This window comes from Rhyacophila brunnea, unplaced genomic scaffold (assembly GCF_057557595.1).
Source record: "Rhyacophila brunnea isolate RB1 unplaced genomic scaffold, BYU_Rbru_1.0 scaffold_6, whole genome shotgun sequence".
In the NCBI taxonomy this organism is placed as follows: Eukaryota; Metazoa; Arthropoda; class Insecta; order Trichoptera; family Rhyacophilidae; genus Rhyacophila; species Rhyacophila brunnea.
The window spans coordinates 1,995,679-2,015,547 of record NW_028233276.1 but is presented as its reverse complement, the minus strand read 5'-3'; the positions used below and the strand labels follow the sequence as shown (position 1 = coordinate 2,015,547).

Here is a 19,869-nt window from a genome sequence, read left to right as displayed (position 1 = left end):
CGTGAGTTCGAGTCCCGCCCACCACCATATCATTTTTCAAGATTTTTTCTAATAGGTAAGTTTTTGAAGAATTTCCAAAGAGTGAAAGATGTGTATTCGAATACATTTATTCTTATTGCATGAAGTAGATAGGCATAATTTGTATATAATATATACAGCGTATATAATTTCACTTTATATCAGATTCTATCGCTTGGTCTCTCGCTATTGCTTATAACCCGAAGATCCATCAATCCATATTTATCTTATGGTAGATTTATATTAGTACGCACAGTCGTTATTATATGTCATTCTTTACAAGCATATTTACCAACAATAATTGCAATGTTTTCCATGCACTCGACTGGCATATTAATTTATTATCATTTTTACGAAAAGACTATCTCGAGGAAAGCTGAATTCCTACAGTCCAGCGCACCATGAAAATGCCTTCTTGTCTATTGCCAGCATTGACAGTATGCTGCCAGATAGCTTCTACTGCTTCGACGCACGTTATGTTCGACCAACCAGAGTTCCCGCTACAATCGAGTACGCTTTTGACTCAATTTATACCGCTCGGTGAGTTTTCATATAATTATTGTATCGAAGAAAAGCTATGACGCTGGAAAATGAGCGTACTAAATCTATTTTTACTTTGCATTATTGACACTTTCAATACTCCATGTTAAACTAAACCCACAAAAGCAACACTTTCGTTTAGCTATTTTCAACTATACTCATCGCGCTGTCCTTATTATGTATAAATACTCTTTAAAAGACACACATAATTTGTATGTATTCTTAATAAAGTAGGTCACTAAAATAGGTAATCAACGTTATGTGCAATAGCACCTGTTCTGATACAGATTTCCCTCTGATTAGCGACGGTCAAAACATCGACTGACAGTTTCAAATACCAGGGGGTACACATCACGCGAGATGGCATTTTGCACAGAGAGTTCGCTATATGAATGGGAATGGCTGGAGCAATATTCAACTCTATGCAGAGTATCCGGAGCTATCAACCGTACCCAATTAAAACCAAATTCTGTCTATTCGACGCGTGTATTCTGACAGTGCTACTTTACGGTAGCGAATCATGGTGCCTTACAAAGACTCAAAGATATTATCATACACTAAGCTTCGAGAACATATTTCCGCGACAAATTTTGGGTGACTTTTGGAGTAACAAGGAGATAAGATAATGAACAAAGCAGCCACTCATCACGCTGAGAGTAAAAAGGCGACATTGGAACTAGCTCAGCCACATACTGTGGATGGGATAGGATGTTGGTATGACTGATGAAGGTATGAGGCAAGAAAATTGGCGAGTGACATGGATTCTTGGAGGTGCCATGTGGTTTCAATTTGCTCCAGCTAAGGAGTGGACATAGCCGAAGAAGAAAAAAATAGGTACCTAAACAGAAAATTTACCACAGATAACATATTAACATTTTAATACCACTGTGTTAATCTACATCATAGTTACTGCATTTTTCAAGAATGAATACAAAAAAACATAAACATAGACAAAACCCTAGATGCATTAAATAAATAAAATAATATATATCTACAATATTTGTTCATACAATTGAACATTATTTAATTGTTCCCTATTAGACAAGCACAATTTTCCATTTTTATTTTAAATAATAATTATAGCCTAGATTTATGATAATCAAGTAAAGTTTAAATATCATTTTCCCAACAATGACCAAATCAGAGTTATCTAGTTGTAGTATTGAGGTGACGATATATAAAAAGACGCATCTTTCGGTATTATAAAACAAAATGGTCTTTAATATTTATGGTTTTTAACTTCATGGTGTATAATAAATTTATTCCATATCAAACATCTAGAGACGATTGAAAAACACATGCAAACGATGAAATAATGGCAAAGCACCCGTTTCTGATTTTTTTTTTGCGAGGATTCGATTCACGTCTGACAAAAAAACTAAACAAATATTTTTTTATATGAGTATACTTTTGTCCACATACTACAAGAGCGACCTACGTGTTGCAGGGTTAACGTAGCATAAGGCGCAGGAACAGATAAGCGGGCGTGACTTTATGCTTGTCTTATACTCCAAAGCGGGAACATGACAGCATAGTTGTGTATGAGAAACACAATATTATGCATGTAGCATTCTTAGTATATTTTTTTATGTTTTCATACTACACCATTATTATAAAAATGAAACAGTAGCGATTTTTAAATATATTCTTATATTTTATTTACGCGTATATTATCTAGATTAAAAAGAAACCAAGGTCTCGATTTTGATATTATCAATTTCATTAAAAATCAATGTCTATTTTAAGGAAAAAAATATATTAGAAAAATCACGGGCTGAATCCATAAAAAAAACAACGCAACTCATATTCAAGGTCCGCAAAGAAACATAGAAAGTGGACTTAACTGTGAAGGTGAGATATCATTACATAAAACAGGTTAAGTTATTATGTTTTCAAGTATGTATACCCATTCGATTATCAATGTTAGTATACTAAAATACACAAATATTACAACATTTTTTTTAATATTGTGAATAAATGCATATTATGTTACATTTTTAATGTCAAATAGACCACTCTGTAGATAATAAATAATTGTGTAACTATAATAATATTATTACAGAGATATTTTTAGAAATTTAAATATACATATTTTTTTGTTATATTATTATTAATAAATGGATTTTTAATAATCAGACAATAATAAATATAATAAAATGTCGCTAATTTTATTGTGTTTTAAGACATTTGGACCGTCTTCGACGGTGGCTGATATTGGTTGTCACTTGAATGATAAAACAGGTGAGTGCTGTTCAACAGGGTATCTGAAACAGCGAATGACCATATAAATCCAAATAGGCAATCCAGTCGCTGTGGGGAATGGGACGACTGGCCTCCGGACAATTGGACGCCGCACTGTCGTAGACGAAAGTGTAGACGAGGTATTTTAGTTTCTATCTACTACTTAGTAGTTTGAATTTATTTTACTCTTAACATAATGTATTCTTTATCGCGGATTGAGAATTATCATGCCTAAGGCTTTATATAAAATAAAAAACTCTTTTTTCGTTGGAACTTAAACATATTATGCACGATTAAATCATTGTTTACGTCTGCATATTTACATTCTCACCAACTATTAAATCATAATATAATCATTGAAATATAAATAATAATATTGAATATTTTAGTACCTATAAGTACCTAACGTCTATTTATTTTCGAATACCGTAGCGTCCACTTGTCCGGTGCCAAATCGTCCTAGACCCGTTTTATGTACTCTTGAGGTATCCAGAGGACTGAGGAGGTATTTTATATTATACCTGGGGAAAACTAGTATATTAATGGTTTTATAAGAATTGTTGTTTTTTTGGTTTATATATTAAAATATGTGGGTACTTATATCGTTTAATTTTACGCTTTTTGTCATTTCTTTTGTTTTATTTTTCTACTATTATTATCGTTTCTCTATAGTTTATTACTTATATAATATACAGTTCTAAATCTAATGTAGTATGTAACTGTTTGTATGCAGGGTGGTTTAAGGTTAAAAAAAATAAGAATGTATTTACGATTTTTTTTAATTATAAATAATTTAATATATGACCTAAATTATACAAATAATATTTTTAATGTAAGAATAAGTACTCATTTTATAAACATTGTTAATAAAAAATGAAGACACTAATAATGGAATTGCTTGGGAAAAAAATCTGTCTTAAATATGTCTATATTGTACTGAAAAATCTATTTTTTATGCGATTTATTTACTCTATTAAAAAGGTTTTTTTACAGTTTATCGGGTTTGCAGGGGTCACTTTGTTTATATGAGATGGGGTCACAACTCGAAAAAAGTTTAGAATGTGTGCCCTAGTGAGTATAAAAATAAACTATTTTTTATCGATTGAACGTGAATATTGGTTTGTTTCTGAGATGTTGAGTTGAAAAATGAGTAGGTACATATTTAAACGTTTACATTGTACATACAAATCCACTAATAATAATATTGTTTATACAGAATTGTTGTTTATTGCACAGTGAGCAATTCATTGACGCATGTAAACTTGTTACGATACAACAATTAAATTAGTAATTACAGAAAATATTATGCTTAACTTTTATTAAAAATCGATTATCGGCACATTATCGTTTTGTCCTCAAGCATGTCAGGATAATTAAATTGTTATTTTAAAAAATAATTGCGTAGTTATTATTATATACATAATCAATAATGTTTGTATCCGTAAATAGTAATATAGAGTGACAAGTAGGACATATTGAAATCAGTGACGTCCCGTGGGGGTAGGCATATTGAGCGTCGCTTGGGGGCGGCAGTTTTCCCAAAGGGCGGCAAATCGAGGAGAATCATTAGGTATACATAGAAAGCTATCTAAACTTAGTAATAACGGAAATATCTTTCCATTAAAAAAATCAGCTCACTGGTTGGAAACAAAATATTAATTATTAATTAGGTACTATAAAAGTTTTCACAGGACTTTATTTTTTGTCGGGTTCGCGATGTCTAGTTTACTTCCGTTGTCCTTGGATGTCACGTTCTTGGTGAACAGCAATGACACGTGCATACCTAATTTAAAATCTATCCAAATATGTTTGCCAGTCACTAGCGAGTTTTGGAAGCTATCGAGTGTATTTTTAAATGTAAGTACCTATCTGAAATCATAGACTGGCAATATTGTCTATTGAAGCAGAAATGGAATTTTAGTGGTATAACTATATCTTGTTAGTAATGTATCCATACAACACATTTCTTAGATATTTGAATCATGAAAGGATGATAAAAAGTACTGTATAAAAAAATGGCGACATTTTGGCACTGCCTAGGGGCGGCATTTTGTCTTGGGACGTCACTGATTGTAATACGCGAAATAGTTCTAGATCGGAAATGAACAACATTTGTTTTCATAGCGGCCAAATTAAATACTAACTTTTCACATAACTGTCCAAATCAATTATTTTGTGAAACAACAAAAATTTATTCATTCGTCAACATAATATTATAATAAAAACACATCCTCGTGCGGTCTACGGATTGCTTATTACTATTTTTGTTCATATTATAGACAAGCTTTGACATTTTAAAAACTTTTCGTTCAACCCACATACATATGCTTTAATACTAATATTCATTCGGTTATTTTCGAAGATGAAACACAAGTCAATATCTTGGACAAGGATAAAAGATAAAATTCTCAGATGTTATCCGCGATTATGAATAAATTATATCGACAGTTTCATAGTACAATTACAAGGCTTATTATGGCAGTAACATTTCTAAATAAATCGTGTTAACTTATGTACATACTATTATATTATTCGTAATTAAATTATTATAAAATTTACATAAAATATATATAGGTAAAAAACCTTCTACACAATATGCAAGTTAACAAATAGAATAAAACGTAAAAACTCATTTCATTTATTTAATATTACTGCCCAATGTCCATGGGTATCCCTACTATATTAGCGGAAAATCCAATAATATACATAAGTGAACATGAAAATTTACACCAGTGTTGTGAGGTATAATATTTTTCTATACTAATTGTCAGCTAATTTTGTTTTGGGCAATCCAAACTATTAAACCATCACAGTGTGTTATTTTTATAGTGTTTTCCATTACAATTTCTTTTCTTAGTTCAATTGGATTCTTCTAGTGCTAGATATAAGTTTGCACTTATAAATTGGTGAAATTACACAGATTTAATCATATTTTATTGCATATAAATCTATACAGTATCAAAAAGACATATCCTATAATATTTAGAGCAATGCAAAATGCTTAAAATAAAACATATGTAGATATTATAATTATATTTATCGCGTTTTATTCTTCTGAACTGAATAAATCCGACACTCTTACTTATTGAGCTTAAATACAAGTAGAATAATGTGAATTTACTACATTACTCAGACATGGAATAAAAAAATCATTTTACACACTAATGAGCTGTAAAAATATGTTATTTGTTAAAATAAAATATAGTAAGTACTTACACCACTTCCGTAGAAACGTACTCGTCAGTTTGGCACATAGTTTATCCCTTCCCTGCATTTTGGCAAATTTGTTTTGTCTTTTTAATTTATCACTTATATAAAATATATCACACTTCAATTATTGTATATATCAAAACTGGAATATAAAAAAGCACACAATATTTAACAATTGACACGGAAACACGTTATTTTAAAATTATTATTTTTATTGAAACTGGTTAACTTTATAGTATAATATTGGAAGATAATAGGGCAAGGATGCCATGTATACTATCTATTTTTTTTAATTCAACGAATAATTCACGATTTATGAATGTAAAATTCTAATTATTGAACATACATAATTTTGAAAACACTTCTGAAAAAATATATAATAACCAATTGAAAAAAGTAAGACACCCAACAGAAATCGAATCTGCATCTCGCGGATTTCGTGCCCATGCACATAGACCACTATGCTATAATAGGCGCCATACTCATTTTGCATAATGAGTATGGCGCTGGTGACAGGTGGATATGGGACTGGTGTCTTACTTCTTTCAAAAAAAAGATTGTTTTTATTGGTTATAGTATATTTTCTCTGAAGTGTTTTCAAAATTATGTTTGTTCAACAATTAATTATCAACATTATCTCTATCTCTAAAACGTTTCTTGATATAATAAAACTATATAAAATGTAGTGTTGTAATCTAAGTAAAGTCATAATTCTTACAGTAAATATAAAACTGCACTGTCATTTATTTTTATTAAGAAAATTATTGGATATTTTAAATAAACTTAAATTATTAATTTGTTTGTGATTAAGTATGTCAATGTTACTTAAAAGAATAACAACAATATTTTAACGACCTTTCGACTTAAAAATATATTATTCCTACGAACCTTTCCAATTTCACATAGTTTTAATGAAAGGAAAATAAGTTTTGTTAAATTAGTTAGGCAAAATATGCTCAGCAATATTGCCATACCAAAACTTAGCGTAATGTTGATTTTGTAGCAATACCGCATGATAATATGGCCAATAATTCATACCAAAGACCGCTCAAAACTATAAGCATTTGTGATAATATTAGGTTAATTCAAATAAGCAATTTTATTTTAACGTTATTTATAAACAGACGTAATATTAACTTATAATATGGAAGTAAAACACGTTGAATTTTTCGATTTAACAATTTAATTGTGCCAAGTTATATAAGTTTTCTAACCTAGCTAGAAAATTAATTAAATATTCTAAAAATGTCATATATTAACATGTTAAGCCGTCAATTACGAAAACAATTATAAAAAGTGTAAAAATGCATAACACTTTATAGCCTAATTTGAAATGGAAAGGAATCTACGTCAATACGCAGGTAATTAGTGGTTGAATAACATTATGTATTATTTGTTTGTGTATAATTCGTTTCACAGCTTTAAAATGTGTGTTTATTGTTATTATATGTCAAATATTATGTTGCATGAACTCAATAACACTTATATCGCAGATAACACTTACATAACACTGTACATTATTTCCGAAATCGATTAAGTAGAACACTATTGTTTCATTCATGTGTTTGGTCATAATTATAAAACGTTTCATCGCCCATCATAGAGTCTAACTTGTTGCGTCAGCTAATTGGCGGTTGTGAGTTTAAACTCCACCATACTGCCAATATAATAAATATTATGTAAATAGTCTATTTATTGATTGCCAACTTTTTTTATTCGGCGGAACGCTTTAAATAGTTTTTATTGATCACAAAAAACCTCTAACTGGGTGACACACATTATAATATGTGAAAACTTTTAACTTAAATTTGCTTTTTTATGACGTTCTGAATGTTGTGTTTATAAACTTGTCCAGTAATAACCATTAAGCAAATATATAACCGAGACAAACTTTCATAATATGTTATTGTTTTATAAATAGGTCACGTGAAAACCTTGATTATTTAAAATCGTGTACTCAACTATAAAAAAAGTGTTAAATCACACTTTTGTAGCGAGGTTTTGCGTATTCTTGTTGAACATTGGTTAAGAATCACTGATGTAGATAATATATTATAGACAGCATTGGCGAAGGGTGGAAGTAGGCTGTGAAAATCCGTCACAAATAATGAATACTAAGCTTTGTCAGTCGAACATATTTGATTTCATTGAACTAAGAATATAATGTGTAGATAGTGTTTGTTAGTTTTTAAAATTGAATTAAACCCTGCATAATCCAAGCCATATTAAATAATAGTTTAAAAAATATTCATTTATCTGTGAAATATCTAAAATGATGCCATCACCCTATGCATATTTTTAAATATTTTATAGAAAGAAGAATATTTTTTACCTATTGTGGCTTAATTAAGGCAGTGTTTAATTGATTTTTAAAAACTAACCTGCACCATCTGCAAAATGTATTCTTAATACAATGAAAATAAATGACTATGACTGACAAAGTTTAGTGAGCACTATTTATGCCGAATCTTAACAGCCTACTTCCAACCCTCGCCAATAATAGATAAATTATTTATGTGGTGATTGTTTTATTGCCCTTTTTTTCGTATTTACACTGAAATTTGAGCGAATAATAAATAAATAATCTTAAGTTGAAGAAATTAATATTTCACGATTTTAACGGACTATCTCTAGTTAATTATAGATAACCATATTAGTATAACAGTAGGTAATCAATCGATAGCTATTATAAATGTTTGTTAGTAGGTACTTGAGAAAAGTGAGTAGTTTCAAGATTCGAATCGAATTCTCTTTACGACTTAATAATAAAAGTTCTAAATTCCAATATTGCATTGACGTCTTTTCATCTAATTCCATTTAATACTTTTATACCTGAGAACCAACTGAATCATTTCTTTAGTCAGTTAATATCTTATACATGAACGAATAGTAAATTAATAACGTATCATTTTAATAATTCCTGTGAGGAAAATGTTGGCATGGATTGGAAGAAAATTATGCTTTTATTTGATCCGTTGCTCTAAAACTATCAACGATTTAAAGAGATTTTACATTCAACGCATTCTTATCTGGAGAGTGAAAAGCTAAAGAAACCAAAAAACATCAGTGATTAAGTTTGATTAAGTAATTGACCAAAAGAGGCCATCAAAAGTACGGTAAGGTAAAAGAACATTGCGTAAGATGGCACATTTTAAAATACTTTTTATTCAGCCCGTTGTGATTTGTGATTATAATTTTTTTTATATTTCGCTTTCTATTTATCACTCTCGTCTCTATTTGCAAACTTAATCAGCATTTTATATTCTTTTAAAAATACCACCTTAACAGACATTAATATTCGCACACTAAATACTATAAGTTTCCTGAGATTATTGAATACATCACGTTGTATTGGATTATATTAAATATTTTCAAAAGAAATCTTGTGACGTACGTATTTAAATGGATTGATAAATTATTAATTCTGGTGTGGACATCATTTTGGAAAAAAAACATGACCATATATTACGATTTTAATACTTACTGTTATCATTTTCATATAGTCAATTATTAAAAGTTCTTATATTGTTTTTTAGTCAGAAAGAGCTATTTATTTTGACAATACTCACTAAATTATCTTATTAATTAAATTTAATAAAACGTAACTTTTTTTATCGTACTTAATCCTCTTTCATTAATAAATACCTGCCTATTCTATACACATGGCGACTATCGACCATTAAAATGATAAAGTGATGGTATGTATTACATATTTGTATTGAGGTATTACAATTGTTACAGTAAGTTAGCCATCTAAACAGTCAAAACTGTCTATCTCGTTCTAAATTTTATCACAGCCTAGAGAGGTGCTGTTAAAATATAGCACTTATTACAACAATTACAACAATTACAACCAACTTATAGTAATTGTTACAATAAGTGCTAATACTTTGATACAAACCTACCTTAGTTAGCCATCGTAGTGGCCGAAAGCAGCTTTTTGTATAGAATAGACCCGCAGGACTAGATTCTTCCACTTCAAAGGGATAATTTCAACCCTCTGAGTTAGACTATACCGGTTCAGATATTAATTAATAAATGTTGAATAAATACGATAAAAAACTTGCGTTTTATTAAATTTAATTAATAATACAATGCATTTCCACCATGAATTGACAGTTAACACAATAAATTATCATTAATCATTATAATATTTTATTTCAAATGCTAATTACCACTATGTCTCATCTTGATTTAAAATCATAAAAACTTCAAGGATTATATGTCATTACCGTAGGTACATTCAATTATTTTTTTTAAAAGAAATTTCGTGACTTACAAATTTTATAATTCAATGTCCAATAATACATGGCATTGAAGCATTAAAAAAAAATTACAATAACGTATAAATACAAAAAAAAACAAGGTAAAAATACGTCGAAAATTATTAATAATTCGTCAATCTCATTTTCTATTGAACTTTTTAACGAAGTCTTCTGCAAATAGTGACGAATTAACTACGCTTTCGCGTTGTGAAATAATCGGTTTGGCTTAGTTAGAGACACAACTCGAACGGTTTTCCTCAATGGAAACGCTCTTAATGAATGTCAGAGAAATTTCGTTACAGATTCTTAGAGCTCTACAATACATTCGTTACAAAACAAATCGGTTCTAACGAATTCTCATTAATCATAGACAATCATATGATCAAACTATCTCATTGATCAATGCAATGATTAAGATAATATATTTATTAATATTTCATTCGTTGTTTTCATTTTTTCGGTACATATGTTTTTCAATTAAGTATATAAAATTTACTTTGGAAATCATATGTGGAGATTTCTTTCATTGTCTCTTTTAGCACAGTCATTACATTGTTTCGATTAGATAGCATACGTATTATATTATTACCTCTCCAATAATACAATAACATTTGTAAAACATAACCTTTAATTTGGAACAATTTGAGTTTCATTCAATGCAAATTTAATCATAAGTAAAATCTTATTGAAATTAAAGCGCGAAAGTTTTTACACTGAGCTTTTTTCAAACGGTATCTTTGACAATTGACTGAGGTTATGTTGTATCAACAATATTTGCTATAATTTTCTTGACAGTTATATCCGTTTGTGTTCACCATTTATTCATATGTTGTGATATACAATACAACAACGTACCTACTGAAATAGTTATTATTTTATCATCCTAATTATATCCCAATTTTGACAATAAAATCTTATTTAACGACGAGGTTAATTTTTGTCTATACGGTTACGTAAACAAGCAAAACTGTGTGAACTTTCTCAAGAGATCCGAGAGCATCAACTGCATTTTGTAAAAGTGACTGTCTGGTGCGGACTTTGGTTTGGCGGTTTTTATTGGCCTGCATTTCTGCACTAATTCTGCACTAATGGTGACTAATACCATTCAATGATCTGTAATTTCATATGGCCTCAATAATTTGAAGGCATCGATCTGACAAATACATAATAATATGTGGTTCCAGAAAATTGGCGTTACATGCCATACATCCTGGCAGACTAAAATTTACTGAATTAACGTTTAAAGATCATTGGTTCTTAATATTATCTAAAAAAAAAATATATATATCTGGCATTTTTATGTCCCTTTGTATAGTATAACTAAACATGTCTCTTTATAGCCCATAGTCAGATTATTATGTGTAAATAAATAATATGCAACATAAAATTTAAACCAACTTTCATTTACTCACTTTTATTTTACTGTACTAAGTATATAATTAGGTTTCATGAGTTTCTTTATAATAGTGTAAGGTTTAACTGAGTAAGTCATTCAGATATACAATTCTACAAATAGTTTAAACTGAACAAATAATGCATACTATATTATTATTCAATTGACAGATTTTATTATAGTCTTCAATTAGATTATGAGATTATAGGTACAGTAATCAAGTTTTTTGTGTGCATCTTATTAAAAAGGTATGTGTAAAAGCGCACAGATTAAAAGGAACACTCTCAGATGATCTGAATTGAAATGAATGAATGAAGTAGATAAAAAGATGTACTTATATAAATCATAGTTCATAAATCCAAAAGATGGTATACGGTAGTCAATATATAATCAATCAATCCATCCAATGAATCCACTCGAAAAACTCGACAAGCACGAGAACGTCTTTGTGAGAGAATAATATTTAATGTGAGGTCAGTCAAATGACGGGTCAAGGAAAGTGCATACATACCGGAAGTAAACGTATTTTTAGTTGATGAATTTATTAAACTGGTTTTGTTTATATGAGTTTTAACTTGTGTTTCAACAGGAAATAAACTTGCGGTGATCTCTCAGCTACTTTAAGGAAAATAACATTGAAAAACAGGACGTATAACTAAAAGCCAGCGTGAGGACGAAATAATATTACTAATTGGAAATACGTGTCAGAATGATTGAGAGAAACCTTCATTAGGCAGTTAATTGACAGTAGCAGATGATTAGTTATGTAAAAGTCAGCAATTATGTGCGTAGTACTAATTTATAATTACCTTATTACTTTGAGTGATTGTCATTTTAAATGCTAATCAGGTGACTATGTAATGATAGAGAAAGCCAATACATCATTTCCGTAAGTCGTTAATAAACTAATTCAAGTTTCTACGCATGTCTACGCAATACAAATTTTGATACGAAAGTATTTCACACATTTGGATAGAACAGCAACCTACTATTATTGTTTCATTAGAACCGATTTTATCCTAAATAAATTACTACATACAATATTTATATATATGATTGCTGTATTTCAATTTATATTTAAGACTCTTTTAGAATACAGTTCTGTGATCAACACATTCATGTTAATATTTAGGTAGGTACCTACAATTTCTCTGAATTATTTTCGGTAGCCAAAAGTGCACATTGCAATATTGTAAGTTACTAGATATTGTGTTATTAGCATCAAGTACGTTCAAACAATATTTGAGCCACCTATATGTTGAATTAAAGATTAATATTATTATAAAAAAATATTAAATACACGATGAATTCTGCTATGTACCTTCTTCTTTCAACCATGTCCGATCCTAATAGGATCATATGAGCCTCCACAGAGTGGAGATTTATATTACAACATACCGTAAGGCTTAGTGAAAGTAGTATAGTAGTAGCAACAGTGAAATCATCACAGAAACACACAGGCTTTGAGACAATTACATATAGGTATGTAACGTGACCTCACTGGAAATCAAATCTAGAACCAAGAATGAGCAGCCTATAATAATAATTATAAGGGCCGTTCTTTTCTTCGCTTTCCTTACTTAACGTTTCGGACTCATTTCTGAGATTATTTTCTGAATATCAACACAATATTTGTTATTGTTTTTATTAAAGAACGAAACACTTACATGTAGTGAAGTACGTTATTTTTTTGATATGCAAATGATCAACTTTTGAATGTTATCATTCAAGGTAAGATTATTGGTAAACAAGATTCTGGAAGAAAACAAACGTCCTAGCTCAAGAATTTAAGAGATTGGTTTGAGGTCAGCACTCCATCTCTATTTATAGAAGTGAAAAATTGCCAAAATTATTACCGACCCCTGATAATGGATATGGCACAGAAAGAAGACAATTTGAAAAATACTAAACGAATTTTCAGTTTCTAAATTGATCTTGGGAAACCACAAAGTGGTAGTCAAATCTATTCATTGAAAATATATTTTCGTATTTTTTTAATTCAAGGGCAATGTTTTATGGCTTCAAACGCTCCGTTAGCAAGTTTTCTGCTGCAGGTTTTTTTCGAATATTTTCCTCTGCTTACGTCAATAGACATAAAAATCATGCTAATTAAAGTATTCGTCTATAAGAGGTCGGCTGCTATGTTAATTTATTTTCTGTTGAAAACAAGTTTTTTTTGTCAAAAAGTCGTAGGTCCCTATTGCAAAAATAAAATACCATAATTATATTGTAATATAAATTATTATACATTTTTTTAGACTACTAAATTTCAATACCTACTGTATTTCATACTAATAATATGCATTGCTTAAAATACCATTGCTCAATGAACAAAATCCAAAGCAAAAGATAAAACTATAAGTATACAATAGACAAAAGTCATTGAGTAGTCAGATTGGCGAGGGGTGGAGGGGTGGAGGTAGGCTATTATGATCCGGCATAAATATTGCATACTAAACTTTGTCAGTCAAAGGTATTTGTTTTCATTGAAGTAATACTACAACGTGTAGATAGTGTTTGTTAGTTTTTAAAATTCAATTAAACATTAATAATCCAAGCCATAGTATATAACAGTAAAAAAATATGCGTTTATCTATAAAATAACAAAAATTATGCTATGAAGTAGAATATTTTTCAACGATTATGGTTTGGTTCTTCAGGGCTTAATGCATTTAAAAAAAAAACTTACCGACACCCTCTGTAATATGTATTATTAATTCAACGAAAATAAATAAGTATAACTGAAAAAGTGTGCACTATTTTGAGTCGACCACTCATGGGCATACCTAAAATATTATGGTTTGGTTTACGCAGGATTTAATTGAATTTTAAAAACTAACCAGCATCATTTGCAAATTGTATTCTTAGTTCAATGAAAACAAATAAGTATGGCTGACAAAGTGTAACGTGCACTATTTATGTCGAATCTTAATAGCCTACCTCCACTCCTCGCCACTGGTAGAGCATCATAGAGTTTACAACCAATATGAATTCTTCGTAATTACATATTATGTATGCAAAACATGAACTGTAACCAGAAGTTAATGTTCATAAAGTTAGAGCAACGCAACATGGCATGGAAAGGAGCATGCTAGGTATAACGCGTTTGGGAAAAACTGAATAGTTAGATTAAAATTAACAAGGGTATCTATGCGATGTAACAGAGTTTAAATGTACTAAATCTTTCAATGTAACTGGAAAGATAATCGCTGGATACATTTAATGACTTGATTCTAGTCATTTGGTTGTACCCGAGAAGTACAAAATCTAACGTAAAATATGCAACAGTACGTGGCAATGTAATGCACATGATAAAAAGGATTTAATCAGCTTAGAGACGCCTTAATCTATCGGTGGATTGATCCAAGGTTATGATGCTTACAAGTTATTACTATTATTATCTCTAACGTCTTATTGTTGAGTAATAATGACTTCTGAAACCTACTTCAAATTCGATTTCAGAATTATTACGTTAATTTGATTGTTGGCACATAGTATTAATTATTATTTAAAAATATATGACAAAAACAGTTACTTGTGCATATTTTAAAGTTAATTATCAACTACAAATAATGCAATAGAACTCTGATTGAATATATTTTTAAATGCTCAATTTGACTCTTGTGAAAAATAAACAAAGAACGTTCGATTTTTGAATTTTGACAGTTTGCCGATACGATCGTAAACAAAATGGCGTCAGATTGATCAATTATTTGCGATTAAAAATTATCGTATTATAAAAAAAAAATCTAAATGTACACTCTTTGTTATTGAATTATGCTTTTGCCTCACGCAAATTTCTCCCCCCCCCCTCCACCACATTCCTTGATTAACTTTTAAAACTATGGCCGCTTACGTATGTGTGAAAGTTTAGTCCAAAAGTCAATCTTTACATAAACCATAATAAAATTATAAACCTCACATCTCACTTAATTATATGACTTTTTTTAAAATACAATATGTACTTAATCAAAACTAGTTAACATTTTACACATAATTTACATAATATATAAATTATTTTTTTGGTTATTCAAAATTGTCATCGTCATTATTGGTTAATAATTTTATATTTTTTTAAATTAATAATGGATTATTAAATTATTTTTATTACTTGAATATATTATTTAATATTGTCATATTGACTGGTAATAGATAGATATCTGATATATTTTAATATTTTTAATTATTGTATTAATATTTTTTCTAATTTTCCTGTATGTTATACTGTGCCTCCTCCTTTTGTAATTAAATTCTTGGCAAAATATGTAGCCAGCAATATCTCCGTTGATAAACATTAAAATAAGTTTCACTTTGCAGAACGATTGTAAATACTAATTAATCGACTATCGAATAATTAATTTTTAATGATTTTTTTTAAACTCACAGTGTGTGTTTAAAAACACTAGTTTTTTAACAACGTCAAAGTATTTCTGATCGAACGTATTAAACACGCGAGCCGATATGAATAAAAGTATTATTATTGTAATACTGGTCAAAAAAATAAAATATTAAAAATAATGAACGGCTGTCTACCGCACTGCAAGACGCCCGGTTCGAAACTGAGGCGGTTTGGATTACAACCGAAGTGCGAGGCAAGCCTATTCAACGTTGGCAGGAGAGAGATATAAGAAGTGTTGTTAATTGGCGACCAGGTGAGTTGTAGTCGAGGCGAAGGTGCAAGTTGAAACAAAATACCGTTTCAAGATGAACGATTCAATATTACCATAAATCTATCATATAAATTGAAAATATACAAAAAAATGTGTAGTTAATGATTAGTTAAATGATTAGTTAAGCAAAAACCTTTATATTATATTATTTTGGTTTAATGATATGAATTTAAAATTATCAATAATATTTTCAATCGATCATAATCGAGCGTAGTTATGCGCAAAGCAGCCAGTCCACACAAACCTCAAAGAGAGATAGAAGCACTTTTATGTAAAATGTGTTTTTTTAAATCCACAAAGCCTTTGTGTACTGTTTATACCTTTTGAATGATAGATATTATATATATAAGATTTTGTGTAACTTATAAAGAGATAAAAGAATAAAATCTATGAAATTTTGGCGTTTTATCAGTGCAGACTGTTTTGTGCATAACGGCTTTTTTAGAATGTTCATTCTTGAATGCAGCTAACTCTGATTTTTGTAAGAAAAATCGTTATTTTTGCATCTATTTTTTTAAAAAAAAACCTAAGCTATTCAAGTATTTCTAAAATTCTGAAAATAATTCGAAAAACTTGTAAATTATACATTAATATTTAGCTGTTTTAGGCACTAATTTTTACATGAAAAATTTATATATTATATTATATTTAATATATAATAAATATAACAAAATGAAAAACATATAATGTAATTGAGAAAATAATGTTTATTAATTGAATGTAGAAAAACACACCTTACAGTCATCAGGGTTTTAATAATTAGGTTAGTACATCGAGATTGAATATGGCATATTTTTAGAACACATTTATATTTGTATGACAGCAGCTTGGTTGCTTTATGCAGATCGAAAATATCATATTCTGCGATTTGCAAAATCTTTAAAACGCATTTATATGAGATTTTTGTATAACAGTAGCTTTATCTGATTTGCGCAGAATGTAAAACAAACGTGTGAAATTATGGAAATCACAATAACTCATTTTTTTTTCAAAATTGTGGCCTGGCTGCTTTGTGCATAACGACGCTCAATTTTAAATCACTTTAATCGAACACTTACTTGATGCTCGATCGATTTACGAATTAAAGTCGATTATATTATTACCATCTATCTGACGAATATAATATACATTTAAAATTTAATATAGATATACCATCATAAATTATCCGGTGTTTTAATAATTTAGAACTAAGCTCATCGCAGTATAAAAAGTATTACATTGTATGTCAAATATTGGCAAGTGGCGTCCTCACTCAGTGGACAACTTATACTGGAGGATATATACAAAGATACCATTTTTTTGTTAATATCACTGTGTTTATTATGCGTCTAAATTAATTATTATAACACAAGTTATAATTCATTTTGTGTACCTTTTCTATAGTTAATTTTTATTACCACGTTTTTCTTAGCTCGTATTCTTGTTTGTCCGGTGGTTGTTTATCCAGTATATATCTTGCAATCGATTTTTAACTAACTTCCCGACTATATAGACATTTGAAAATTTTAGAATATATCAGAACACGATGCCAATGCATTATTTTAATACTTTTAGCCATCTTTAAGTAGAATTGAATTCTGTTTTGTATGAAAAGTTATTTCGGAAGAAATCCGTAATCCAATCCACTATTATTGGTTGCAAAGGGGGTGGTCCTAGCAACTAAATTATTAATATATACGTGCGTTACTATGGAAATCAAAATTACATTTCAGTATTCTATATTTGTTTGTTACAAAATAGCAAAAAAATGATTTGTTGACAATTGGCTTATGTGTCCTAAATTATTAATACATAGAATTGTCAAGTTTATTTATGATTCAACAGAAAATTAAAAAACGTGGTATATAAAAAGTTCTTTTTGTCTTGTTATTATTTATAACCCAATACCAGTTTCATCCTAATGAAATGTTCAGTTAAAAATGTCCGTACAACAAATGAATTATAACATTCTTTAATTGAGTCTCATTTTCTTGATAGAATTCCATTTTATGCGTAATCATTCCGTATTGTTGTAGTGTTTATTTTTTTATAATACCTACCTTGTTTTTTCATCAAGTATTTATTAACAGTAAAAAAAATAGTTATAGTGATCAGTGGGTCTATTCTATACTTATCGAACACTAAATTGATAAATAGTATCAAACTTAGGGTAGGTTTGTATCAAAATATTAGCACTTATTGTAACAATTACACGAAGCTGGTTTTTATTGTTGCAATAAGTGCGATATTTTAACAGCAGCAAGATAGGTGCTGTTAAAATATAGCACTTATTGCAACAATAAAAACCGGCTTCGTGTAATTGTTACAATAAGTGCTAATATTTTGATACAAACCTACCCTAAGTTTGATAATATTTTTCACTTTATCACTTTAGCGGTCGATAAGCATAGAATAGACCCACTGTGATCACTTTATTTCTATGTACCATAAACAATATAGCCTATTTGAATTCTGATATATTATATACGAGAATGTTCAATAAAATAATCAATATTTAACTTAAAAAATTTACAATATCACGTTGAAGGAAATTTATCATTAGGTACATAATATCACATCGTAGTAACTTTCGAATAGTAAATTAAACACTGAGAAATTTATTTATGAGAATATTCACCTAAATGATGAAATATGGCACGTCCAAATATTATGACGTCACACGATTTTGGGTAATTGTCACATTTCGTCATATAACCTTTTACACCCCTTCCTATATTACGTCATATTTTTGACATCCGGGGGGATACTAAACGTTAAAAAACAGAAGCTATTTTTTTTTAATATTCATCCTTAAATCACCGATTGTGTTTTCAGATTCTTTTATATTTTTTGTTTACTTTGTGACGTCACACTTTCTGTAACCTCCCTCCCCCGTTGTCGCAAATCATCACATTATATCAGACCCCCCACAGAATGTGAAGTCATATGTGAAAACAATATTTTATTAGTGTTAAATGAGTTGACAAATTAAATAAGTAAGTATCTAGTTTGTTCTGTTGAATTTTTCCATTATTAAACCATTTTTCCGCCTATAATTATCATGGTGATGACAGTAATATTCCACAATTTTCACAAAAAATGCATCAAGTGCAACAAATCGCCAACTCGTCAAGTCATGGGTATTTTCGTAGTCAGTCAGTCGACGTTTACGAAACTTTATCACATGCATAATCATTATATACTCCCTAAACGAATTATATGAGAAATAAATAATAATATGGTAAAAATTACGAATTCCTCCACGATGGCCGCGCGGCTTAGGCGTTGGCCTACAGCTTTGTGGGTCCCATGTTCGAATCCTGGGTCTGACAAATACACATATTGTTTTTCAATCTGTGTATGAGTCAGAGTTTGGACCTAAAAGGTTGAGCAAGTGGCTGATATCTATTTCTCGTAAAAACAAACTCTGTTAATACAAACCTCCACTCTGTGGAGGCACATAATATGATCTTATTATTTATTACATTATTATTTACAAAAGACACATTGGGCACATGACAATAATTCAACATGACATTCAGAATAAAAAGTA

The 19,869-nt window shown here is 29.4% G+C and overlaps 1 protein-coding gene across 2 annotated transcripts in view; it reads right to left on the bottom strand.

The window, feature by feature from the left end:
• Positions 1–19,869, bottom strand: part of LOC147065091 (scavenger receptor class B member 1-like) — a 178,637-nt gene that overhangs the window by 128,282 nt on the left and 30,486 nt on the right. The window contains exons 1-2 of one of the 2 annotated variants that reach the window (XM_085956482.1): positions 16,052–16,228; positions 6,016–6,151 (exon numbers count right to left, since the gene is read on the bottom strand). The exons of the other annotated variant lie outside the window; for it this stretch is intronic. Of the exons in view, the coding sequence (XP_085812608.1) occupies positions 6,016–6,073 (58 nt within the window). The 5' untranslated portion in view covers positions 6,074–6,151; positions 16,052–16,228. Of the gene's footprint in view, positions 1–6,015; positions 6,152–16,051; positions 16,229–19,869 lie in introns of those variants that run through there. 2 annotated transcript variants of the gene reach the window in all.